Source organism: Apus apus, chromosome 3 (assembly GCF_020740795.1).
Source record: "Apus apus isolate bApuApu2 chromosome 3, bApuApu2.pri.cur, whole genome shotgun sequence".
Lineage (NCBI taxonomy): Eukaryota > Metazoa > Chordata > Aves > Apodiformes > Apodidae > Apus > Apus apus.
Window position 1 is genome coordinate 18,217,188 of NC_067284.1, and position 25,061 is coordinate 18,242,248.

Genomic DNA, 25,061 nt, shown 5'->3' on the forward strand with positions numbered 1-25,061 from the left:
CCACATCTGTGTGCGTAGAATTCTGCTCACCCATGCATGCACCTTCTGGCTTACCTGCAGTGAACACCTTTTGAGTATTCAGGGAAAGTGCTCCATGCCTGGTCTCTCCATCGTGATCAAGTTTCTGTGTGCTTTCAACTAATGGAATTTCAGTAGGACATGGCACTATTGTCAGATAATTAGTTAATTCCATTCTCAGCCATAATTTTTTTCATTTTACTGCAGCTAGGATATAGGCATTCTCTCCATCCCATGGGGAATTGGCTGCAGTTTTATGCTTCTGCTCTACCTTCACTACAAAGGGAATTACATTAGACTGGCAGCAACAGCCTCACGGCTTATTAGCACTTCCTTTGCTGATCTTTGAAAGGCTGTACCCTGAGGGGAAGCACTTAGCAGCTAGGAAACGAGACAAAGAAACACAATATTTGAGGAGAGATTTTTCTCCCCCAAAAAGCAAAATATTTTTCTAGACTGACTAAAAGCATTATACACCCTATAATGTCCATTTTAAGAAATCAAAAGTTACCAAAAAGCACAGAGAATAATAACAGAATGACGGAATGGTAGGGGTTGGAAGGGACCTCTAGAGATCATCAAGTCCAAACCCCCTGCCAGAGCAGGACTACAACAGAATCTAGGGCAGGTCACACAGAAACGGATCCAGACAGGTCTTGAAAGTCTCCAGAGAAAGAGACTCCAAAACCTCTCTGGGCAGCCTGTTCCAGTGCTCTGTTACCCTTATAGTAGTTTTTACTCATGTTAAGGCAGAACTTCCTGTGTTCCAGTTTGCATCCATTGCCCTGTGTCCCAGGGCACGACTGAAAAGAGACTGCCCCCCCCTTCTTCACAGCCACCCTCCAGATATTTGTATACATTAATAAGATCCCCTCTTGGTCTTCTCTTCTCTAGACTAAAGAGCCCCAGGTCTCTCAGCCTTTCCTTGTAAGGCAGGTGCTCCAGTCCCTTAATCATCCTCACAGCCCTCCATTGGACTCTCTCAAGTAAATCCTTGTCCTTCTTGAACCGGGGAGCCCAGAACTGGACACAACACTCCAGATGTGGTCTCATTAGGGCAAAGTAGAGGGAGAGGAGAATCTCCCTCCACCTGCCAGAGATACTCCTCTTAATGCACCCCAAGATACCATTGGCCTTCTTGGCCACAAGGGCACATTGCTGTCCCGTGGATAACTTGTTGTCCACCAGGACTCCAAGGTTCTTCTCCAAGGAGATACCTTCTAGCAGGTCAGCTCCTAATCTATACTGGTGCATGTTGTTATTCCTCCCCAGATACAGGACTCCACACTTATTCTTGTTGAACCTTATTAGGTTTCTCTTTGCCCAGCTCTCCAGTCTCCTGAAAGTCCCTCTAAAATTTCTGCAATTTCCTTACACCTCGTTTTTCCCCACATCTCCCTCCTGAATCACAACTACGGACTGAATCTTGAAAATAAATAACCAAGAAGCATACAACATTGTTATTTTGTGACAAGTTCCCCAATTCCTTTTCTTTTCAGCAGAATATAACAAAAAAAAAAACCTTGGGTAACATAAATGTGATTATTCTACAAAGCATCTTTTTTTTTCCCTATCCACCATTGTCAAAATACTTTGCAAAGATTTACTTCCTTAGTTTTACAATTTAAATCAAATGTATAATTATATATATTATTTGATAATCATATTACTTTTATTTAGCTTAAAACTCAGATTCATAACCACCTCAACAACTAAATTGAATTGATTCTTTAGTGTGTTTTAATTCACTCCGAGACTTGTCAGGAGGGAGAAATGAAAAGGAAGAGGCAGGAACCTTGCAGCTGCCTTTGGGACCAAAATCCTGGAGAAATAGGGCATGGGACAGAGGAAGTTCTTCTGCTGTTTTGTTCACATCTCCTTGCCTGAGAGCCAGGCAACATCCCTGCGCAAGGGAGTTGTTTTTTGGGTCACTATAGCATTTCCTCCTGTACAAGGACTTGGTTGACTTGTAATTGGATGCTGAGACACACCTTAAGGGCAACTTCAAGTGACATTTCCTCTTCACTACAGTAAGTAAGAATTTCAAGGAAAGCATCTTTCCTTGAGGTGTTTTGGGAAGACACAAACTAAGTACCCTTTTATGTCTGGCAGATGCAGATGTTCACCTAAAATGAAATGTCAGGATAGCACGTATCAATCAAAGAGCCCAAAAAATATACATTTTAATAGTTTTCTCAACCCCATGATGAAAAAGGATGGAGAAGCATCTGGGCAGTGCCATCACCATCTGTGGGACAGCAGTAATAAAAACAAAACCAAGCTAACAGAAAAATACTAAGATACATGTTAGAGATAAGAAAAGAAATCCTGTGTGTTTTTCACTCAACTGAGTAGCTACTACACAAATAAAAGGAGTAAACATCTGATTAACTCCAAAGATATTTCTTCAGATTATTCACTATTATGTCATATAAAAGCCAGTGCCAAAACAATGTGGTCAAATTCAGCCTGCTAACTTTAAACAGTCTCTGTATACTGGCATGCGTGTAGTCTTATTAAAAAGCTGGAAGACTGAAGCCTTGTGATGTAAACTTTACACCTATTTTGATTAATACAGAAACCTTTAACCTTTTAATTAGAAAATAAACTTAGCAGGATGTTTCACAACTTGGAACTGTTCTGACTTCCAGAGTTATCTAACAACTTCTCAGCACTCTGCAGTAAACTGGGCCCTCTGCTAAACAGCATCAATAAAATGGCAGCTCCCATGGAGGGAATTAAAAGTAAAGAAACAACCCCTTTTCAGTTTTAAAAACCTTATCCAGAAATTTCACACTTTAAACCTAAATCTACATCCTAGAAAGATCAGAACTTCAGAGGCACTCTGAGTGACACCGTTAATGCAGAGCTTGATGATACCTCGTCTTATATTTAGACCGTTCTTTGGGACGGGTCCTAAAGCCAAAAAAAGATAAACCATTTTCAGGTTGATGTGAGTGAAACCCACATTAACACTGACTTCGTGATTTTTTGACTGAAACTGTAAGTGTGATTTGAGTTCTGCCACATGGAGAAGAAATTTAAAAGAAAAAAGGCAGCAGCTGAGATTTCACCAAAAATGCGCATCCAGCCTCCAAAGTTCAGCTCTGAGGATAAGGGGTGTCCTCCACAGCAATATCAGCAAGATGGATCATTTAGACAACAAGCACAAGCCTTATCTGTACAGCCCACTAACTAGCTATAGACAAACACACATGCAGAGAAACACATGGGAACTTTCTGTTGGCTGAGGAAGTATTACACAATGAATTCAGGGAGAGAAAGGGTTTCATGGGAAGTTGCAGAAACAGTCCTTAAAAAGCATTTTGAAATTCATGTCAAAACATCTTGTATTACAGACAATTTTTTACAGCTAATTATTTTTACTTTCTCCAAAATCTGTTTTTAAAAAATCTGCCTAATAGAAGCTGCTTTTAAATCCCAAAACGCAATTCTGTCTTCACATGCACAGGACACTTCAGAAGTCCCCGTGAAGGAGCCAGCAGCTTTGCTAACTTTGGGCTAATGGGAAAACACCTCCTTGAAGTCAGCCCAGAGAAATCCCAGCACCAGCCACCTCAAGGCTGCCTGTGCCCCAGTCCTAGGAGAGCTCCCCAGGCTGCAGCATGGCAAGAGATGCCTCTGGGTGACCAGGCACCCCAAAGAGATGTGGGCTCTGTGCCCCAGCCACGGGGTAAGCCACCCTGACTTTCTACTACAGGCTCACAGCTGCAACGCACCGACTCCTTCCCTCACTGTCACAGAGACAACACCCACCACACCAGCTAATCAAACAGCTTTATATTAAACCATAATTGATTAATGTTTTAAAAAGGAAAATTTCAAAACATCAAGCCATCTCTCCCAGAAATTAATTCAAACTTCTGAATATTTTATATCTCCAGACACTTCTGCTTGTGTGTACTTATTTTAAGAGCACTTCATCACAGCACTGAAGCTACTTGTGTACATCTACCATGTCTTCATTTCATCACAAGTTTAAACAGAATTGGATCCACAAAAGTATGCACAGAGCAAAAACACATAAATAAAAATGTGTAGGGTTTTATGTTATTAGACTACACAAACTGTACTGGAAAGACGTGAAGCCACATTTACTAATAACAATGAAATTTAAAAACCAAAAATGCACCTGATTCTATACACATAATAGCTATGCATATATTATACCTCAGTCAATTTCTAGCAAACAGAATCTTTTATTACTTATAATACAAAACTAGCTCTTCTTTTATCTGAAAAAAAAAAAAAAATTTCACTTGTGTGAACATCCTATTTTGTCAAAACTACCTTAAGATTTTTTAATTCGCAGCATATAACTCTGCTTTCAAACACAAAACATCTACATTATGAATTATATCCAGAATGATTTAGGTAGCACAATGAGTCAAAAAGCAGGCTGAAAGACAATAGCTTCTTTTGGATTTTATTTTCCAAGTATTATACAACTGTAATTTTTTGAAGACTGAACAGTCAATACCATAGACATAGTCCAACTACCAACATCACCTCCTGCATCACTTTTCCAGCCTGTAAACCAGATTCCTGAGGAGCACAGCATCATCCACCCACTTCCACTTGCAGCTCTAGATGTATTACAAGTTGATGAGCTAGAGACAGAAATCGTGTCCTGAATCAACCATCTGCAGATGTGATGCACTGTTTTCTTGGCAATCAAGCAACTATGTCATAAAAAGGACACCCTGCTGAATTCACCTGCTAGTTTTTCTTCCAAGTCATCAATTCAATTGCTTGCAACTGCTGTCTCAACTTCAGTCATCTAACTTAAGGCCCACTGAACAAGAAGAGCAGATATAATGAACACGTCTCACGGTGGCCGCTTTTTAAAAGACTTCTTGGAAGTCTAATTTTAAAAGCAGGATGGGAAGTGATTAAAAAAAGGACAGAGAAGCAGTGGCAACAAGTAGAGAATTAACTTATGTATTTTTCCCCTGTAAAACAAGTTCTATGAGACCTGCAGTGCTTCCAAAAATAAAAGTAATGCTAGTAGAAATAAATATTGCACAACTTATGTTCTGCTTTTCTCAGTCATCCTTTCTCTTAAGGCATCAAAACATTTTCAGCAATAATACCAGCTAAAAGCAAAGTGTTACGCTCATTTTTCACTTTTCTCAACTCTGCACAGAAGAATTTAGCACCCTACTATAGGTCATACTGTGTAACCTTTGTATTGATGATGAGAAGATACCTAATGATGAGATAAAATGGTGGATAGAAAAACAAGTGGATGCCAACAGTGACACTACATCACACTAGACTTACACAGTTGTTTAAAGAGACTAAATGCTCCTCAAGGCTTTAAATGTCTCCCTGTTAACCAAAATCTACATCAACTCACTAACAAAACTCAGTGAAACCTAGAAAAACATTCATGACATCAGTACACTCATGATAACATACTTTGGCAATTTTCACATCTAAAAGCAAGAAAAAAAAAAAGAAAAATCTCATTTGAAGTTAACATCAATACACACTTCTTCACATCAGCATATGAATGATAAATTATTAAGATTACTTTTAAGGATAAAGTGTACTGATTTTAAATGCAGTTTCCCTGGGAAAAGCAACACTTTTTCTAGGTAACTTCGCATATTACAGGATTAAAAATGAACCTCTTGCTATTGAGGTTGTTACAAACAGAAAATTGTTCAAAGAGGCTTTGAGCTTGCAGACTTTTTTTTTTAATCTAAAAGGCTAATTTTCTCACCTCATTAAGGCACTCTCTCCCCAGGGAAAAACAGCACATTCCAGCACCCCAGAAGAAGGAACACTATAGTGCACATAAGTGTCTAAAAAAGAATGCGCCGTGCATCGCTGTATTATTTTTGCAGGTATTAAATACACCTAGATCACACTTTCCACACATTCAAAGCTGACTAATCTTTGTCAACTGAGATAAATCAGGAAACTTTGCCACTATTTTTTTAATCCCATAACACTTTCTGAAACACTTAAAGCAGCTTTTTTTTTTTTTTTTCCAAGAAGTGTCTCCAGTGAGGAACAGCAATCATGTAACTGCCACATACTTGAGCCATTCGCAACATGATTCCCTCACAGAGAGAAGGCAGATAGATACATGTTGCTAGTTCTTCCCCACATTTTATACAACTACTGTCATCTTCTTCCTAGCCTTTGATTTTCAGTTGTGCTATTTCTTCCCCATCACTTCTGCTACGCTTTTCCACTTTCTATTTAATTTTCCACTTTCCTTCCCACCTACTTTTTTTAAAATGTGGTGTTCTTAAGATTCCTTGCCTATTCTTAGTAGGGCTGCAGGATACACCTACTCTTAGAAAAGCAGTGCAAAGTCTGAGAGAAAACTTGCATTAAATTACATACACTGAGTTAAACAAATACAAACATCCCACAGCTCTACCTCACTACATCTCCCCTAAGCTTACTGTCCAGCCTAACAGATCTGCCTCCATCTTCTGTATTTCACTAATAAATTCCATTCATTTCATTCCCCTTTCTTCCAAGTCCACTTGTCTTTCAAGTCCCTGTGTCCCAGTCTCATTATCTTCGCTCCCTTTCTTCCTTCCTTCAATCCTGCCATGACCCCCCTGTAGGAGGCTGAGTTAGACAGACAGCAAAAGTGGCCAGAGATATTCCATTCCATATATCTATGTAAGCTCAGAGGAAGGTCAGAGATCACAGAAGACAACTTCCTTCCTGCTTCTTCTTCCCTTCGCTCCCGTCCATAGCCGGCGTCCGGGGAGGACTCCGTCCATCCATCACCGTCGACCCCCAGGCTCGAGCTCTCCTGACCCTCATCACTCTGTGCTTTCTCCAGCAGCTCTGGAACTTTTTGGGACTGTTTGCAGTTAAGGAAAGTGCTGTGGGAGTTGCTGGGGGTGGGGGAGGCGAGAGGCTTTTGCACATACCTGAACATATTTGTATATAATTGTATATATTTTCTTATACCATTAGTGTTTAATTAACGCCTTGAAGTTTAGTTTTCAATCCAGCCAAGTCTCTCTCTTTTTCTCTCTCTCCTTCCCTACCTGGGTGGGAGGGAAAGGGGATCAAGAGCATTGTTGTCGAACCTGAGTCAAACGGTGACAATCTCATCAAGTCCCACAGACTGAAATATATTCAATTCAGATAATTTATTTTTTATTTTTAGAGCTATTTGTTTATTTATTTATTTATTTCAAGTCATTTTAACACTACAGTTTCTGACAGGATCTTTTAATTTGTTGGTTAAGGAGAATTGGAAGCATCCAGAAAGGAAATGGGAAGTTTTGAGCCACTTCCAACTCTTCAGAGTTCATGGAACATACATACACATTAAAGTCCCATGCAGCAACCATGTGACTAAATGTGTATCACAGTGTAAAATTCATTCCAATGCAGTAAAAGACAGCACTGACCACATGCAACAGTAACTACCTGGGAGAGACTTATGAAAATTACCATAAGGTTAACTGCTCACCAGCTTTGCTGAATAAGGTATCAAAAAATAATCTAAATATCATCCACATTAAGTGCCTGTATACTAGAAAATTGACAGCACAGGACTCCCAAGGCTGACAGGCAATATTTATTAACAATGACACTCAGTTTTCGATACTGCACTTTATAACACAGCTGCATAACAGGCTGGCATTTTCTTTAAAAAACAGCTCAAAAGCCTGAACTCTGCTCTACAATGCAGCAGGAATTACACTGATGGACAACAAAAACAAAGCAGGGCTACACACAGCTGAAACACTATGCTCCTGCCACATGTCCCTGAGTGCAGAAACTTCATGTGCATCCTTCCAATTGACTGCTGAAATGTATACAAATGAAGGCCAGCTTTGGCACATCAGTAACCATCTCCATACAGGACAAACCACCTATGCAGATCAAACCACCTCCTTCCAGGACAAGAAATAAATTCCTTACATATGTCACTGTTTGAAGATCTAAGGGATGATTTGAACAGCACAGAGCAGACTGGACCAACAGCACATTGTGTTATTTATCACCACTTCCCTCGTTTGCAAGTATGATACCTCTTGACTCAGACTCAACTTCAGCATCACCTGTGATTCTCAAAATGGTTTTTAATTCTTTAAAAATATGTGCTCCATTATTATAATGAAGTAAATAGCCCATATTATGTACTATATGAATAATTTTTTCCACATTCATATTCTTAATTTTAGGCTGGCAGTTTGGGATATTACTTTAAATTTTTTTGTATGTATATTACTTCTAAATACAAGTGTTATCAATAAGAAAGAAATCCTCAAAGGGTGTTACATCCTTCTCAGTGAAATACAATTAAATCTATTCAACTACACAGACATTATTTAGTAAGTACATTCCATAAGCTACCGATTTTGAAATTATGCTGTAATACAAAGGAACCAATTTCCATATTAATTTGTATTAATGCAAAGCCTTAAGATCAAGAATTCTTCTCATCCTGGTCTTGCCTACTGTGAAACCATGGCCCGAATTCCAGAAACCTCTCACACTTGAAAGGCAAAGCCTGCAGAAGACTCCTGTGTTTTGAAGATCAGCCTTCAATCCTGAAGAGCAGATGTTTTTTGTCATTCTCTCTGGGTCTGTGCTACCTGAACCCTTTAGCTAAGGAAACTGTATAGAAGTGGTTCTCTGATAAAATTTGTCTTTTGTTCAGAAGCAATTCTGAAAGCAAAGAACTTCAGAGTTCTGTAATATGCTTTTACACACACACACACACAAATCATAAATAAAAACAAACACAGTCCTGTAAAAATGTAGAAGAGTTTGGTGAGTAGCCAGTGCTTTGGTTACTACACTGCTCATAAACATCCTTAGTCTCTTTGCAATCTTATAAAAGATAACAAAGTCTACCTTAAGTAAATACTTGACCATAAACTCTAGAGGTCTGTTCCCCCACCACTGTGGATCACATGCTTGAACTTGATCTCAGATGTGACTCTGTACACAAAGTCCCATTACAAAAACCCTTGTACCACAGCCATTTCATTTGCATATTCAATGGCTCAATGTCCAAATGGAGGCAGGTGATGAGTGGTGTCCCTCAGGGGTCAGTATTACGACCAGTGCTGTTTAACATCTTTGTTGGAGACATGGACAGTGGGATTGAGTGTATCCTCAGCAAGTTTGCTGATGATACCAAGCTGTGTGGTGTGGCTGACATCCAAGAGGGAAGGGATGCCATCCAGAGGGACTTTGACAGGCTGGAGAGGTGGGCCTGTGCCAACCTCATGAAGTTCAACAACCCCAAGTGCAGGGTCTTGCACCTGGGTCAGCACAACCCCAGGCACAAACACAGGCTGGGGGGAGAACGGCTGGAGAGCAGTCCTGAGGAGAAGGACTTGGGGGTGGCAGTAGATGAGAAGCTCGACATGAGCCGCCAGTGTGTGCTGGAGCCCAGAGAGCAACTGCATCCTGGGCTGCATCAAAAGAAGTGTGGCCAGCAGGGCCAGGGAGGGGATTCTGCCCCTCTACTCTGCTCTGGTGAGACCCCACCTGGAATAATGTGTACAGTTCTGGTGCCCTCAGCACAAGAAAGATATAGACCTGAGACCTGTAGCAGAGGGTCCAGAGAAGGGCCACCAAGATGATCAAAGGCCTGGAGCACCTCTGCTATGAAGACAGGCTGAGAGAGTTGGGGCTGTTCAGCCTAGAGAAGAGGAGGCTCTGGGGAGACCTTATGGCACCTCCCAGTACTTGAAAGGTGCCTACAGGAAAGCTGGGGAGGGGCTTTTCATCAGAGAGGGCAGTGATAGGACAAGGGGTAACGGTTTTAACCTGAGAGAGAGGAGATTTAGGTTAGATATTAGGAAGAAATTCTTCACTGTAAAGCTGGTGAGGAACTGGAATGGGTTGCCCAGGTAGGTTGTTAATGCCCCATCCCTGGAGGTTTTTAAGGCCAGGTTGGACAAGGTCTTGTGCAGCCTGGTCTAGTGGTAGGAGTCCTGCTCATGGTAGGGGGATTGGAACTTGATGGTCTTTAAGGTCCCTTCCAACCTGAATGATTCTATGATTCTATATAACACAAGAATAATCCTCTGTATAAATTATGTCTGGTCATGATTCATCAACCTTCTTATCATAGACATGGTTTTCTGCACCACTGAACAAAATGGCTCCTACAGGGGGTGAAGTCATCCAAAAGAGAAGCAACTCAACCATAAACAAAAAGTTTAATTAAAACCACTAATTTATGACAGAAAAGAGGGCAGCAAGAACTACATGTTGCAAATTACATAAGTTGTATTTTTCTATCTATTCAAGAAGGAAGGCACCTACAGCTCTGTGATGACAGTGACTCCTTCAAATGATACTGGGATAAATTTCACCAATTATATTTAGAAAGCTTTAAAATTATAAACACTTGCAAAATATACAACTTAGTTTTTTCATGGCAAGCTGTTACATAAACATTCACCTGCTTTCTCTCCAAACTGCACTATATTTTTAAAGCTATTATGAATTCTTATTCTGTCCTACTTCTGTTTTGATGGCTTTTAACAGATGGTAGAATTATTTTGTTTGTTTTCAGTCAACCTTATATATATGCCATCCAGGAAGGACACAAGTGAAGAAGAGGAGAAAGGCTGTTCCATTGCAGTGCCCTAACCAGTTCCCTGGGGCCAGAGGAGAGACAGCTTTGCTCCTCAGAGCTCCTTGGCACCTGCAGCTCCTGCCATGGAGCTGCAGCAAGCAAGGGAACTAAAGAAACTTACACTTGAAAAGCTGCCAGGGAGACTTTCAAGACAAACCATCAATGGACTGAAAGGAAGAGCACTGCTCTGGAGACCAGAGGAAACTGTGTGGTTTGTGTGGCTCAGTAAAATACTAAAATTGGACCAATTCCTCCTTTTCAAGAGGTTCAAATGACAAGGTTCATTTAGCAGACCAGAGTCTCCCCTAGTTAAACAGCTATCTTGCTTCAGATTATCCGAGTGTGCTCTAGTAAAACATAAATTAGGTACTGGGATGTTTCTCTTATCACCTAGTTTGTTTAGCTTGAAGAAAGAAGTAGGGTACCTCCAGCCAAAGACTCAACTCTGAGTTGAGTCAAGGAGACTGAGTTGGGTCCTAGCTGGTAGTCCTCCTTCTAATGATCTTTTCAATAGCTCTTCAGATGAGAGATGAATAAGCGAGCAAAGGAGCTACACAAATAGAAGAGCTATCACTGTCAATATGCAGGAGAAAGTCCCTTAAAGCCCTGTGGTTTGGGGGAGAAGTAATCATTAAGTTCTTTTGCAATAACTTTGTTTTGCAAAAACAAGGAACTTGTTACCTACAGTCTCTCAACAGTTAATAATGTGAAGAAGATACAATGGATTACCCCTCAATTTAAAGAATTTTTTTTTCACTAAATATGCCTTCTGAGGGTACCTTTTGACAGCACTGACTAGAAAAAAAATCAGATGACAAGGAAATAATCTCAACCCCAACCACCTGCAGACACTGAGTTTTCCTTGCACTGCATGTGATACTAGAAGTGCAAACGGAGATCTATCTATTCATGTGGTTTCAGAAGTGGTAAGTGCTTTATTTGCTGTAACTTAAAAGAAAGCCTCTGAGGGCAGTTAAGGCCCCCCTAAAATATGCTTGGTTCATCTAAAAAAAACTATGACAGTAATAATGAAAGTAAAAATTGTTTGCATTATTTAAGCATTTAAAAAGAAGCTAAGATTGGAAGCCAAAACTTATCTTTGTACTATGTTCCAAATCCTGTCAGTCAGGACGTCTGGTAGGAGGCCTGGAATTACAGCAATAGGACTTACCACAATGCAGACCCTAAGAAAAGGCCATTAGAGCAGCCGCTCTGACTACAAGTATCATTAACAACGTCAGACTGGCAAGCAGCCCGCGACAGCGACAATCACTTCCCATGCCAACATTATTACTTGCTGTCAACACCAGCTGCTAATGGTGTTGTCTGTCATTTTTGCCACCGTTGAGTGTGACATCCAGTCAACGGTAAAGTAGTTTATGGACCTCTGGCAGAGTGTGAAGCTGGTTCAGTAAAATGATTATACACTGTGTGAATTCTAAGTATAATACTTATTGAACATTGTTGTAAGAGACACTAATGGAAGTTCCTAAGAAACCAAGCATTCATTGTACATGATACTGAAGCATTTCAACTATGAGGATGTCAAAACATCTACATAGAACTGTAGCATCTTAAATATTGCTAACCTCATAATACAGAAACTTAAACTGAATCAAAGTAAAAATGCAGGAAATTATTTTGACAATTTCATGATTAATTCCTCATGTAAGAGGACAGAGACCTATGAAATCTAACATGTACAGACATGCCCTGATTTGGATTTCATTTTTCTGCTGAATTAAATTTTATAGAATCATGGCATCATTGAGCTTCAGCAGGACCACTCAAGGTCTCTAGTCCAACCTCACCCTGCTCAAGCAAGGTCAGCTACAGCAGGTTGCCTGGGACCACATCCATGCAGATATTGAGTACTTCCAAGGATTGAGACTTCATGAACTTCACACAGGATGAACTTAACCAGCATTTAGCATGACTGAATGTGCTCATCTGAGAGGCTTTTCTATTCCTTGGTATCTGAGACAAGCAAATAAAAAACATACACCATACACCATGTAGTTAACAAGGGAAACACTGCCCAGCACCGTGAAGCCCACAGCTCACTGGAAAGCTGGCAAGTCCTCATTTCACACAGACAGAAAGGTGGGAAAGTGGTCCAGGAAAAAATGACCTTTTACAGCTTTTTTGTTTTGCTATTACTGCGTCACTGAAAAGATTTTTTTCATTCAGCATCTTTTTCATTATTTTAACTTAAACAGGAACAAAAAAAATCACGTTTAATGAGAATCTTCTGCCATCTGAATCATCCCGTGAGGTGAAAAATAAAAAAAACCCACACCCTACCAAATTGGAAAGGGAAAAAGGGAAAAGGAAAAAGGGAAAGGGGAAACGGGAAAGAGAAGGAGGGGAATGCTGCTGCATTTCTATTGCTATTCAATATTGCAAATAGCTCTTCTTTCAGCCAACAGACCTCAACATGCTTTATTTAAATTTTAGAAAAGTAGAAGGATCTCCATTTTATTGATAAGAGTGCTACAGTCCACAGGAATAAAAATAACTGTGTGTATGCCTGGCCAATTAAAGAATGAAGAACTATGTTATCCAAAAGCCTGGTATCATATCAGGAAGTGGGAGAGTGCTCTGCACTGACACTATTGATGGGAATTTTCTTCTTCTCTTCTCAGATGTTGCTGCTTGCTTCATGAGAAGTCCACAGCAGACAAAAGAAAGCACAACACAAAATCAGATCACATGTACAGCACAGTAATGTGATGTGTGGATTTCCAAAGAACAGGACAATTAGTTTAAACTTATAGTGGCATCAGTAGCTAAGGTGAGTTTGATTGCAACATGACCTGATAAACTGACAAATACAGTAATTGGCTGAGGGCAGGTTGCTGGTTTAAGCTGCCGAAACACCCTCAATTTCTTGAAGAAAGCTGTGCCAATGACTTAAAAGGACAATTACTTTCAGATTAATTTTAATTGTGTAATTTTAAATACTTTACTTTTCTGAGTATTTCTACGTATGAAGAAATATTTCCATTCCAGCATACCACTCTGGAGTGCATAAGCAAAAGTGAGGTACATACCAATAGGTTGCTACTGCAAGTTACATTTTTAAATATTCTTGAAATGGTAACAGGTAAAAGCTAGAAATTCTCAAAGCATTTATACCAAAAACAGAAAGTCTCAAACAAAATATATTAATTAAAATTAACAGCTCAAAAGGGATACTTTTAAACAATGTATGACTGGAAACAGCTTTGGCTTAAGGCCCTCACAAATTCAGAACCAACAGAAACTACTTTTCTTTTGTGTAGCAGAGTTTACCATCTAGTGAAGAAGGAAGAGTAAAAATACAGAGTTTACAGAATCAGAATGTAATAGAGTAAAATAAATAAAAACCTTGCATGTTTATACCTTTGAGTACCTACAGAGCCCCACTTTCTAGGATATCACTAAAATCTGCTAGTTGAGATCTCAGCTTGGTTTGATTATGAGCATGTTGTTTACCTCTCTAAAAGAAAAATGGATGGTGTAATTTCTCACTCTGTAATCTCTAAAGAGGACACTGTTCTCTACTTCTTTTTAGCTAGCCCCACACATCCTGGACACCATTCCTACACATTTCCCCATCTGGGCAGAAGACCCAGAGCAGCTGCAGCGTTAAGTCTAGCAGCTCCTGTTGAGACACATCAGTATAGGGAAAAGTGTGACAAAACAACAGCTTCCTCTCAACTCCAGAACACCACGTTCCCAGTTCAAAGAGGTGACTTGGCACATGCACATATGCTTTGAACTGCAGCCTATGCTAGGAAACAGCACTGAAGAAAGGAAAGGACTGTCAATATTTAATTTATCACCTTCCTCTACTAGCTTATGGCTACAAAGGCAAATGCTGATGGAGTCCCACCTGGTTCCTCGTAGCTGGAAGACAAGAACTGATCTGGGATTACCAAATTAGGAAAAATCAGCGACATGCCAGAACAAAATCTCCCAAACACAAACCAAAAACTTCCATATGAAGGGAAAGCAGCAATCTCCCACTTTAAATCACGACATCTAACGTAATCATTCATCCTCATTACATAGTCAAGCAATATTTTGATTCTTGCCATTCAGCTGTTCTGAACAACTTAATTATCATCCTTTGCTAAAATGGATGCAGGAAATATGCAGGTTTTATTTTCCAGGCATGTTTTATGGTGTGTTTCGTTGTTGAATTGAATATTCCAATTCAATAAAGCAAGCTGAACTAAATGCAGCTAAAGCTTTTTGCTTGCACAACGATTTTAAGACATCTCTAAATAACAACACAGAAATGGAGGAGGACATATTGCAAAGACATGTTGGAAGCAAAAGTACTGACATTTCCAAGCCTTATATAGCAAACACCTCCTTCATCTTGTTTTCCAGATTTGTACTCCTGCTTCTGCATTAGTCCTATGCTTGTATCATACAAGTATGTAGAAAACATTAATAGGAAATACTTTGAAAGCACAAAATTTTGTTTAATAACTAACAATATTTATTAAAAGAACACTCCGTTACAGAGCATTTCCCCTTATATGAAGGATGGGTTTACTTATAATTTCAAGCATAGGTTCAGTTCTTGTTTCCAAAACAATATTTATATATTAATGGCTATACTTACTTTAACCAATGTATTTTACTGATTTATTTCACTTTTGCTTTATTTTATCATGTGATTTAAAGTGACAGCATATTACAGACTTCATCTTTCCTGTCTGACTTTCCTAAAGTTTAGATTAATAAATGGACTTATAATAAGTATTTACACTGCCACTTTGGAATTATGTTTAACATTCTTCATGCAGCAGTACACATTTATGACAGATCCACTTTGCCTCTGTAAAATATTGACTTCCCAGCACCTCCACGAGAAAAGACAGAATTTTAGGAAATTATTTTATCACCCACCTACTGTTTACTCAGGATGCTCATAACAGTCATACCAAGTTACAAAACTAATGGGGTAAAACCAGACATAATTGTTTAATGATTATTTGCCCTTCCAATGCTTTGTACTCATGATAGAAAATAAATAATTTATATTCTGTGAGTAAATCAAATTAACGCATCTAGAAATAGAATTACTAATTAGTTTTTTAGTTTAAATGCTAGTAATACGGAGGCAGGGGACTAAACTAAAACTGTACTTCAAAGTTGCACGTGCATTTAACGTAAAATTCTGAAGTGCGCTCACTTACCCAGAACATGTTTAAACAAGTCATTTCTGTGATGCTGATCACACACTGATAAATATTGTTTAATGTTTTCATGCAGTACAAATGCTAATCACCTACAGATTTTTAATTTTTTTTCATTAACACTGGCTGCTTTCTTTACCAACAGTGTGTGGTAATGTGATTTAACACTTTTTAATTGATCTGTCCCTCAAATAATTTCAACCTTCTAATCCAATAATAGTTATCTTGCTCCCAAAGAAATAATTGTGGTTTATAAAGATATTTTTGTACACATCTTAGCTCTTTTGTCCACAGAGGACCAGAATATATTGCTGATCGATTGGAACAGTATTTTGATGAAGCAATGTATGTTTCCAGCATGGGAGTGTAACAGACTGTCATTTTTATCAGAACCAAAGGAATTCTCCATCAGATGACCATCTGTAGGTTTTGATGTAAAACAGTTTGTTAAATAGGCTCCCAGAATGGTCAATTTGCTCCTTTAATTGACTCAGTATTCCTTTCTACTTTTCTTAATTGGATGAGTAGCTAGAATATAGATAATGCAGTATAAGATAAAATTACATACTGTGTAAATTCCTCTACAAAAATGATGTTAAAACAGTTCAGAATGAGACACACTTCAATTGTATAATAAAAACATGCATTTCAGTGACATCTCAAATCTCTCTTTAACTGTTCCTAGCACACATTAAAAAAAAAAAAATGGAATAATGGTTAAATTTTTTAAAAAACTTATTACATGTTATGGATTGAAACGCACGGTCAGGGTACCCAGAATAACATTAACTCTGCCCACTGAAGACCAGAGGTGACAATCATATGACTAAGCCATTTCTTTGTATTTCTAATCTAAGAAAAAAAAAAAGTCAATTTTTTAATTTTTTTTTTTTTGTAAATACATCTTGCCTGGCTTCTATCACAACAAACTCACTGAAATACTGCTCTGAAATTGCAAGGTTCAAGTTGAAAAATGATTTTAAAATATCAAATTATATCAAGACATGGCAGAAGTGTGGTGATAAAGGACCTAGATGCTAAGCAGGACAATTACTGAAGCATTCTGGCTTTATGGCATCCAAAGAAGAGTAATGAAGCTGCTAAAGGGTCTAGAGCTCAAGTCTCACTAGGAGCAGCTGAGGCAACTGGGGTTATTCAGCCTGGAGAAAAGGAGGCTGAGCAGAGACCCTTTTCACTCTCTACAACTACCTGAAAGGAGGCTGGAGTGAGGTGGGTGTCAGTCTCCCAGGTGAAAGAACATGAGGAAATGGGCTCAAATCATCCCAGAGGAGGTTCAGATTAGATATTAGGAAAAAATTCTCTGGAACAAGCACTGAACAGGCTGCCCAGGGAGGTGGTCAAGTAACCACCCCTGGAGGTATTTAAAAGATGTGTAGATGTGGTGCTTAGGAACATGGTTTAGTGGTGGACTTGGCAGTGTGCTGGGTTAATGGTTGGACTCTGGGATCTTAAAGGTCTTTTCCAACCAAAATGGTTCTATGTTTCTATGATTCTCTCCCATTCTACTACCTAGACAGATCTCCTTGTTTTCTCAGATAGTAGAAAGAAAACATCAGATGCAGGCAGTATCAAACACACAGAACACCTTTTAATATTTAACACCCTGGAACATCTTCTAGTACTTTATTACCCTGCAAATTAAGGAGGAGAGGTAACACCTCCTCCTGCAGGCAAGATTCACAGAGGAATGTTCTCAAACAGCCTTCCTGACAGACATACATGTGGTGGGAGTACTTAGCCTTCTTCTGCGCTCAAGCTCTGTTACAGTGTGATGTTTTCCAACACTACTTTTCTAAGGAGGGCTGGTACACCTTAGGTATGTACTCCTTCCTGGCCACGGTAAGCCCTGTCATATATATCTGCCCAGAGAGCTGACTTCATCAAGGCCTCCAGGGACACAAATGTAAAACCAGAATGTGGGCTAAGGTATCACAGTCAACCTCAGTAATTTCCTCTGTCTGACTTCTGAAACAGTTTGGCTTGTGGGCATTCCACATCTTCTTTGGTTGAACTTCAAAAATAAAAAATAAAAATCCTTGAATATGAGATGATTTTCACAAGCAGATTTGTTTGGCTAAAAAATCCAGAATTATTTTAAAAGGAAATTAAAGAAATATTCAAGAGTAGTCCTACGATTTTTTTTCTCTGTTCTTTAGATAACCGCCCTATGAACTCACCAACCTGTTTCTTCCAAAAATATTAACAATTTTTAAAAACAACAATTTTTTTCCACTATTTCTACTTTTAAATCTAAGCAAAGTGCCACAATGAGAAATGCGTGGTAAGCACGCAGAAAGAAAATTACACGAGAACAACTCAGCATATTCACACACAGTTTCAGTCCCAAATAACCCCAAATAAATGGTCTGCTTATCTGTTTCAATCCTTATTGTGTGCAGATCCCTATGGTATCTGCAGGCTGTTTCTCATCCATCAGCCCTAAAACCATCACAGTAATAGACCTGATTACCAGCAAGATGCTTTCACACAAAGGAGTCCATTCCTAGACTCAAGGTACATTTTAAAGTGCTTTCTAATTCAGAATTCAAGTATGTTTTATCTGAACATATGTGTGAAGTGAAAACGTGGTTGCTACTGGAACATTTAGAAGTCCTTCACATCACAGCTCAAATACCGGAAAACTTCATTTGAATACTCCTACAATTTTTAAAAAAGGATAAATTTCCCAACCTTCTGGTATTAGTTATTTCTTTTGGGGTTTTTTTAATTTTATTTTAAGTTGTTTTCCTTTCCTGTGAACAAGTGTTGGCAGACTGTTCCAAGCCTGTCACTTTACTGCAGCTTATCTTTTTGTTTCATTGATCTTCTAAATCAGAAAATTCCTGCACTTTAAATACTAACAGAAATGTAGTTTTGGGTGCTAGCGTACTAAGACTTAAAAATATTCACAATAGTATGAGCACTTTATGTGAACAATTTTCTCTCATTCATGCCTAACCAGCTACTCTAATAGATGGATGGGGATTTTCTGTGCCCTTATTTAGTGTTGTTGTCCCCCTGCACTTACAGGTCTGCTTATGTAGATGCACAACTTGCACTGTACATTTAAAAAGCAAGTTATCACCACCTGCAGCAAAGTTTCAAAGTCTTAAAATGCAAAATAAATTAAAACCCAGTAACAAGACATTTTAACATATCACCATTTTTAAGACAGAATCGTCTGACCAACTGAAAGCAGTTTTCTCCCTTGAAGCCGTTTTGAAATCATGTCTAGAAGGGTCACTAATTCCACAGGTATCCAAGCTGAAAAAACAAGAGAAAAATAAATTGCTTATAAGCTAGTAACTCTTGTTTTAGACCAGAGTGCAAGGTTAGTATTATTCCTATTTAATTTTATTTCAGCACAACAAACTTTTAATCAGAAAGTTTCATCATAGAAAACTAGGCCCTGGAGAAGCATGTGGCATGGTTGATTTTTGTCGCTAATCATCAAGATAAGCTCTATTCTCCCAGCCTCATATGACCAAAAAAATAACTCCAGGAAATGAACTGTTTTCAGAATCTAGGAAGTGCAGAAGCACTTCCATGGTAAAAAAACATCCCTGCAGGGAAGTTCAGAGGAGGGTCTCCTCAGAATTATGGTCCTTCATCCTCAACACAGGAGGAGGTTCTCCAGAAAGCTTGTAATCAGCTCTCCATTTTTCTGTCTAGGTTCCTCATGATTACAGAGCCTCTGCATTTGACTGTATAGTTCCCAAAAACATGGTGGGCTTGCAGTAGGGTCTTTCTTTTTTGGTATCCTGTAAATCAATAGATATATCTGCTTAGTACAGAAAATAATGCCATGTGTGGATCAGTGCATCTCAGACACAGCCTGTGTGTCCAGACTGGTCCCTACCCCTACTCTGTTCTCTCGCTCCACTGAGTCCAAATGTGGCAGATTAGAGAGTACTCTTCCTCTGGAAAAGGGAGATCAAACTTAGCCTGGCATCTGCCAGTCAGATACATGCAAGCCTCTCAAGGCTACTGCTGTCTATATACAAAAGAAAAGTAAAACCTACAGTTCAGAGATGCTTGACTGCTCTTAGCATCTTCCAGTGCCACAGCCCAGACCTTCACACACCGCTCACTTCACACAACCCGGACTCAAAGAGTGCATTAACTACCATGAAGTAACTTGGGAGTTACCCTCCACTGAGGCATGGCTGGGAATACTCCTCTCTAGGCCCTCACCAAAGCGTGATCTAATCTGTTCTCCAGAGTAATGTTACAATGGGTGAGAAGAGGAACCCAAACCACTCCCTCTGCCTTGGCCTGATTGAAAAATAAAAAAATATCAGCCAGAATTAACAGAGATTGAAACTGGGAAGAACAAAGAGTAGCTGAGGATATATTTTCAGTCATTTTGTTGGCATATGATCTTCCCCCTCCAGGTCTCTGTTTTGCTCTGGTGGAGAAGCAGCCCTTGCAGCACCCTGGGCTCCTTCACCTCATAGTTGTCTATCAACTCCAGCTCCTGATAGGCCCAGGAGCACTGGATGACTTCTTAGGTCACCTGCTCATTTCCCATCAGCTAATGCAACACTCAGGGCTAGGCTTTGGACTGTTTTATATAAAGAGATCTTTGAGACAGGCCTTGAGTGCTAGAGCCATGAGCAAAAAGAACAAAAAACAAAACAAGTGGGGTTGAAGCATGAGTGATGGCTGCCAGACTATGGAAAAAGAAGCAGCTGATATCACAAAGGAATGATGCGGAAGCCTGATTCCCACCAACCTTAACTGTGGTGGGTTTTGTCCTTTTTGAGAGTTTCTTCTTCCTTCTTTTGTTGTTGCTTGTACTAGTAACTTAATACTGTTCCTTTTAATTTCTTTGTACAAGTAACTTAATACTGAATAAATTTATCCTGGAAAAACTGCTAAGTCAAAGAAAAGAGGAAAGGAACAAGGTACAGAAATAGGGATACTCTCAAACGCAGAAAGAGGAACCAGATTAAAAAGGTATGCAGGATAAAAGTGAGGAGCGTTTTTCCTCAAGGTCTTGCATGCTCCAAAATTCTACTTTAGAACACAATAAAAACATTAGAAGCTTATTATCTAGAACTAAAAAACAGATCTCTTCCACCACCTCCTTCACCATCCAGACAGCAAGATGGAGATAAATGTGACAGGAGAAGTGATTTGGGCATAGACTCCATGGGTAAACTTAGCAATTTAAGAACAAGAGAAACTACTGTTAATTTGCCATACTGTATTTTGGTGCATTTAGAAAGGATACATTTAGAAATCTGTCTGGATGGCAGATGCTTTTATTGTTCCATGAAAGAGCTAGAACAAAAAGCTTGCTTTAGAAATGTGCTAATAAGCTACCGAATTCTGAGTCAGCCAGAACTGGCTGTTTGGGAAAATGTCTTAGGTTGCAAGGTACCGTTTTGTATATGCACTCTAGAGTAGTTTCAACTCTCTAAATTTATCCTGGCCTTAGGGTTTACATCTCAGTATACTCAGGTTCATTTTGTTACAAGCCATTAGAAATAAAAGGCTTTAGCCTATGGGTCATCTTCTAAGAGGATTTGTTGTATAAATTGGTGACTGATATCTCCAAAATTGAAGAGCTATCAAAAAGAAGAGGATACTGCAACCACTTTACTTTCATTTAGCTCATTAAACCAACAATCATAGGGGCAAAAAGACATTAAATACTTTTTCTTCATATTTTTCTTATTATTTTATATGTATTCTATACATATGTGTATACACACACACAAATTGAAAGATTTTTTGTGTGCCAGAGGCTAGGATCAAAGCTACACTAGGTTTTTACCCAGAAGCTACAGTTTTTCGGTGCAGACATCACCGAAGCAACTGTGTTGATGCTAAATTCAGCAAGTCCCATGCATTTTTACTTCAATGTTTTTGGTCTCAGTGATAACAGCCAGATATTCTTTGGTCAACCTGACCTCTAACTGGAACTAGTGGAGGAGCAACGGCTCTACTTTTCCATCTACAAAATCCCATGCAGGAATATGGATGTGTGTCTCAAACAACATGTGAGGTATGACCACCAAGTCCAAGGTTACATTTAAAATCCATCCGGTCTGGCAGAGTCTAAGTCTTAGTATAACTACTAGCACATCTAGCTTCAGATCCTGAATCATAGTATCATGATAATAAAAGATTTCTCAAACTAAATTATCAGGCCACAGATGCACAGAGTCTTCACTGACAGATGAACCCATTGTTTGGGTGACCCAGTGGCTCAGTCTCGGTGACTAAACGGGTAAATTCATGCAAATTCAGTTTACTCCTAGTAGATATTATTTTCAGAAGCACAAGGTCCTATATTTATAGATTATTTATGCTGCTAGGAATCTAAAGCAGACATGCTTTTCTACAAAACTTCAAAATATTTTTTATTGTTAGAAAAACTGTATAATAAAGGCATTGATACTGATTACACCTTTCCTCCTCCCTAACACTTACACAGTTTAGAATTAAAAGACAGCCATTTCTAATCATGACACTGAATGGAATATTGTTTCTGCAGATTTTTCAGAGATTGTTACATTCACACTTCATAATTAAGAACCTGAGTTCCATGTTTCCTTTGGTTCAAGGAGTTAAAAAAAGCACAAACTTCCATGCATACAGTATATGTTTTCATTCTTCCTACTCCCTTCCCTTTACATACTCTTTCTATTTTCTCGTATGTCCCCCTGGACGTTCAAAAATATTCTTTACAAAGCAGCAAATTCATTTTTCCTGCATCTAAATCAGCTTTTCTTTTGCTTATTCAATTTTTTTTTCTATAGTGAATAACTACTGAGACTGCAGTACTTGCTACAAAAAGCCTAGTCCTCATCATCAACTTAGAGCAGTACATAAACAGAGTAGACATTTTTATACTTGACGTTTATCAAACTGCTCTTGGATCAGATGCTATTATCATCTCCCCCTCCATCACCCAACAGGACTGTGGCTTATGCTTATGTTACTCACCCAAAGAAGAAAGCCTGGCTGTCACTCTCCAGCCTTGTACAATTGCAGAAAAGCAGATATAGGTTTCCCAAAACTCACAAACACACTGAAAAAATAGGCTCTATGCTTGCCAGAATTTATCGTAATAGTAAATACAAACAGAAAGAACTTTAAAAGAATGCAGGATTTAGTCTGCCTGACACTGCTTCACATGAACTCAAAATGGAGAAGGTGCTTATAGGGTGCATATAGGATCATGCTTTAATTTCTGAATCTCAAGGAGAGCAACAATTTCTCTTTCTTTCCTCTGAACCACCAGAGAGGCCTGGCTGCTAGAACCAGGCTAGGGACCGCTTCCATGGCACATACAGTGCTGCTCTCTGCCAGCAAATTCAGGTGCTGTCTTGCCTCTATGTCAGAAATTCCTCCCCATCCCCAGATGTGCTGAGACCAGGAGCTCTTACAGTCTCTGTGCTTGAATTACATTCTTCAAAACATGTAAATACAACAATTCTGCAGCATCTTCTAGGGCCAACCAGATGAAGGCTCTACAAACCAAAAAGAAGCAGCTTGTTAACTTACTGCAAAAAGTTCCAATACCCTTCTTCATGAAAACAGAGAGAGATACTGGTTGTCTCAAACTCAGTGTGCCCTACACAAGAAGAAAGGGTCAGTTTTCCAGGAAGAAATTATTCTGAATCAGACACCATGGCAGTTCCAACACAATAAGCTAAGATAAGAGCCCTTAATGTGGAATGTCTCCTTAGGTTCTCCTGAAGGCTTTGAGACACACTTTTCCTGGAAATCTCCATTACTCTCATAGAAGACAGAACCCGAAGGAGAAGCATGCTTACACATGCACTGTCTTAACACTGAAACATGTCCTTTGGGAAGGATTTTCCAAAAAGTTCAGGCTTGAAGGGAGATTTTTGAGTGGGCTGATAAAGTCTCATTAGGCACCTGAGAGATTTCAGTAGACTTTAACTGCATTTTTAAGTTGTTAAATAACATCCAGCCTTTTGTCCTTGCATCCAGGCTACAAGCAAAGACAAAAACTTCACTACTCATGTCTCTGGGAGTGTTTTTTCCTTACAGACAGACACTGGACTCTGTAACTACTCACCCACATGTGAGCGAGTCACCCTAAGTTTCTTTCACAGCCAAGAGAAACTGGCAGATCACAGTCACAGAATGTTTGGAGTTGGAAAGGACCTTGAAGATCATCAAGTTCCAACTCCCCTGCATGGACAGGGACACCTTCCACTAGAATAGGCTGCTCAGAGTCCAACCGAACCTGCCCTTGAACACCTCCAGGGATGGAGCCTCCACAACATCTCTGGGCAGCCTGTTCAGTGTCTCACCACCCTTACACTGAAGAATTTACACCTAATCTCTAACCTAAATCTCTCCTCCTTCAGTTTACAACCATTACCCCTTGTCCTCTCACTGCAAGCCCCTGTGACAAGACCCTCCCCAGCTTTCCTGTAGGCCCCCTTCAGGTACTGGAAGGCCACTATGAGGTCCCCCCGGACCTCAGTTTTTCAGACTGAACAACCCCAACTACCTCAGCCTGTCCTCATAAGAGAGGTGCTCCAGCCCTCGCATCGTTTTCATGGCCCTTCTCTGGACACGTTCCAACAGGTCCACATCTTTCTTGTGCTGGGGGCACCAGAGCTGGACACAGTATTCTAGGTGAGGTCTCACCAGGGCAGAGTAGAGGGGCAGAATCACCTCTCTCGATCTGCTAGCCACACAGCCCAGGATGGAGTTGGCCTTCTGGGCTGCAACTGCACATTGGTGGCTCATGTCCAGCTTTTGATCCACTAGTACCCCCAGGTCCTTTTCCACAGGGCTGCTCTCAAGTGTGACCTCCCTCAGCCTGTATTCATATCTTGGGTTACCTCGGCCCAGGTGCAGGACCCTGCACTTGGCCATGTTGAACTTCATGAGGCTCACTGTTTTCCATCTGGATTTAGAGCCATTGATCACTACTGTCTGGACACAACCATCCAGCCAATTCCTTATCCACTGAACAGTCCACCCATCAAAGCCATATCTCTCCAATTTAGAGAGAAGGATGTTGTGGGAGACTGTATCAAAGGCCTTGTAGAAGTCCAGATAGATGACACCCACTGCTTTTCCCTGGTCAACTGATGTAGGCACTTTGTTGTAGAAAGCCACTAGGTTGGTCAGGCAGGATTTGCCGCTGGTAAAGCCGTGCTGGCTGTCTTGTCCTCCACATGCCTTAGCATGTCTTCTAAGAGGATCTGTTCCACGAT

At 39.7% G+C, this 25,061-nt stretch overlaps 1 protein-coding gene across 46 annotated transcripts in view; it reads right to left on the minus strand.

Annotated features, from left to right (window-relative positions):
- RIMS1 (regulating synaptic membrane exocytosis 1) overlaps positions 1-25,061 on the minus strand; it is a 319,116-nt gene that overhangs the window by 231,156 nt on the left and 62,899 nt on the right. For 40 of the 46 annotated variants that reach the window (XM_051615412.1, XM_051615441.1, XM_051615417.1 and 37 more), the window contains exon 2: positions 19,033-19,110. The exons of 5 other annotated variants lie outside the window; for them this stretch is intronic. In XM_051615412.1, coding sequence (XP_051471372.1) covers positions 19,033-19,110 — 78 coding nt within the window. Of the gene's footprint in view, positions 1-19,007; positions 19,111-25,061 lie in introns of all 46 variants that reach the window. One more of the 46 variants, XM_051615432.1, reaches the window with a different exon arrangement.